The sequence below is a fragment of the Penaeus chinensis genome, chromosome 17 (assembly GCF_019202785.1).
Source record: "Penaeus chinensis breed Huanghai No. 1 chromosome 17, ASM1920278v2, whole genome shotgun sequence".
In the NCBI taxonomy this organism is placed as follows: domain Eukaryota; kingdom Metazoa; phylum Arthropoda; class Malacostraca; order Decapoda; family Penaeidae; genus Penaeus; species Penaeus chinensis.
The window spans coordinates 293,328-295,827 of record NC_061835.1 but is presented as its reverse complement, the minus strand read 5'-3'; the positions used below and the strand labels follow the sequence as shown (position 1 = coordinate 295,827).

At 32.2% G+C, this 2,500-nt stretch overlaps 1 protein-coding gene across 1 annotated transcript in view; it reads right to left on the bottom strand.

Moving 5' to 3' along the window:
* Nucleotides 1-2,500, bottom strand: part of LOC125033917 (ubiquitin carboxyl-terminal hydrolase 4-like) — a 21,452-nt gene that overhangs the window by 14,311 nt on the left and 4,641 nt on the right. The window contains exon 4 of the mRNA XM_047625497.1: nt 416-496. Coding sequence (XP_047481453.1) covers nt 416-496 — 81 coding nt within the window. The remainder of the gene's footprint in view (nt 1-415; nt 497-2,500) is intronic.

Below are 2,500 nucleotides of genomic sequence, written 5' to 3'. Positions count from 1 at the left end.
TTTTTAAGAAAGAGCAAGTGCTAAGAATATATATTTCTTTTTCATTTGAGGCTAAGAACATCTAAATCTATAGCTTACCTAACCTAGATTTTGAAAATCATCATCACTACTACCAGCATCATCATTATTATCATTGCCATTACTATTATCATTAGCAGTATTACTAGTATCATTATCATTATCGCCAGTACTAGTAATAGTAATCGCATTAGTAGTATCATGATCGTTACTATTATATCCTCACCAGTGTCACTCTGATCATTATTACTGTGATCATTATTGCTATTATCATCATCATTATCATCAACACCACAACTATTAGCATTATTATCATTATCACTACTATCACTATGATCACAATAACAATTGTAATTTTCAAACAATATATTTTATACATAAACGCAACAGTATTTACTTGGGAAAAGATTTTTGAATAAGTTCGACAACTTATTCATGTGCGAGGTACGTGAGGTCAGCAGTGGAGTTACGTAATGTCCTGAAAATGAAAATGTGGGTAAATAATGTAATGGTAAAAAAAATCAATAGATATATGAATTAATGGAAAGATGAACGTAATAAGTAAATTGACATGACAATACATTTACATTCAATAAAAAAAATAAAAATCACATTGCTGAGTTACCACCATTATTAATACTTTCTTCATGATAGTAATCTGTGCGGATACCATTACATTCATTATCTTTATAACGGTGACAATTACTGCAACGCAGATAATAACTATAAGAATAAGGGTTCTCAAAGTGATCGACATCGAATCCCAGGGGCCGATACGTAAGCGGGGGTGGTCAGTGAATGATAACTGGGGGGGGGGGGGGGCGAAGGGACCATCCAAGCTTCAGTTTATAAATTCTCAGTAATAATTAGTAAAAATCTGAAGAATACCAAACACCGTTCGAGGGTAGTACATCAGATTCTACATATATCAAATAATACGAAGGATAAGACACGTTTCATATCTTGCTTCACGTAAGATGATTCACAATAGTACATCAGAGACGGATTTAAATACAGCAAAAGATAATACTATTATCATACCTTCAAAGAGGACTAAACAATACAATTTACCGAAGACCTACGGAAGTAACTCTAAACCAATGAGTATTTCCTACTAGGCAATTCGTGACGCTTTACACAATACACAGGAAAGAACCAATTGCCAACTTTCACCTTAGACTGCAACACTCCTATTCGCTAAGTATCTTTTGAGGAAAAAATATCAAAATGGGTGTTGACGGAAAGAAACAGTGAGAATTAGAGTACATCATTCTTAAATTACAAAGTATTCCTAAACGTTAAAACCAAATGCCATTTGATTAGAATACAAAAAGAGATTTGACGAACCAGTGTTCCAGAGTACGATACCATTTATTTATTATTATTATTTCTTTTTTTTAGTCTTGCATACCATGATCGAATTGGGCATTTACACATTTTGGTAGCTTATTCAACGTCAGGCAATTCGTGAATAAAGGTATTAGTGTGCCGAATTCATTCTGGGAAGCTGTAAGATGTTTTCGTGATAATGCCATCAAGCACTTATAAATAGTAATTTCAACTAAAGCTCTTGCATTAACTTCATGATTTCACAGACACGATTTTATAAACATTTGTAAAATCAATTACAACTAAAGCTGATTAATATGATCGTATCACCACTTATAACTTAGTTTTATGTATGTCTATGCATATCATCTATAGGCAAGCTAACGTAGTTTTAAAAATGGATTCTCAAATTTTCATACAAGAGTATATGGACTGGGAAAATACAAAAGCTGAATTATATTACAGATCCTTTTTATATTACTGAAAAGGTCACATAGTTTCCAAGTCCGTTTGTTATCCAAAACAACTTGAAATGAATTATATCTAACCGGAATATTTAGATAAGTGGTTCACAGACTAGCGGTTATCATCCCTGGATATGATAAAGTCGTGTCTATGGGTATCAAGACACTTTCTTAAGCTAATAGCTCACTCTACTACAGAACAATGACAGACCTATTGTTAATAATGTACAGATATCTAGGAATGACACTTGCGGAAAACTTGATTAGTAAATCCATGAAAATAGGAAAAATGTTCTCAGTCTGCAAAGTACTTAATGTTAAGTATCACTAGAAAAGTCTCGTTACATTTGATTGATACTTCAATAATGACGTCTTTTTGTTAATCCATCAATAAACAAAATGTTTTAATGATATGAGGATGACTTTTCACCGGCTAGTTGGTACCTATGCAAATGTTCTAAAGAAAAAAAAAAAATTATTCCTGTTTTAAGATACATATATTGAATGTTCAGATTCAGGTTAAACTTCTTTTTTCTAAAGGCATTTTTTTTCATCTTGCTTCAATAATCTCTTTTGTTTCGTCTTATAGACTATAAATGTGGATATTAGAAGTACAGTCATCAAGTTCATTCATTCTATTATTACACGTTGTGATTTAAACCACCGTACACATACAACAGTTTCGCGGC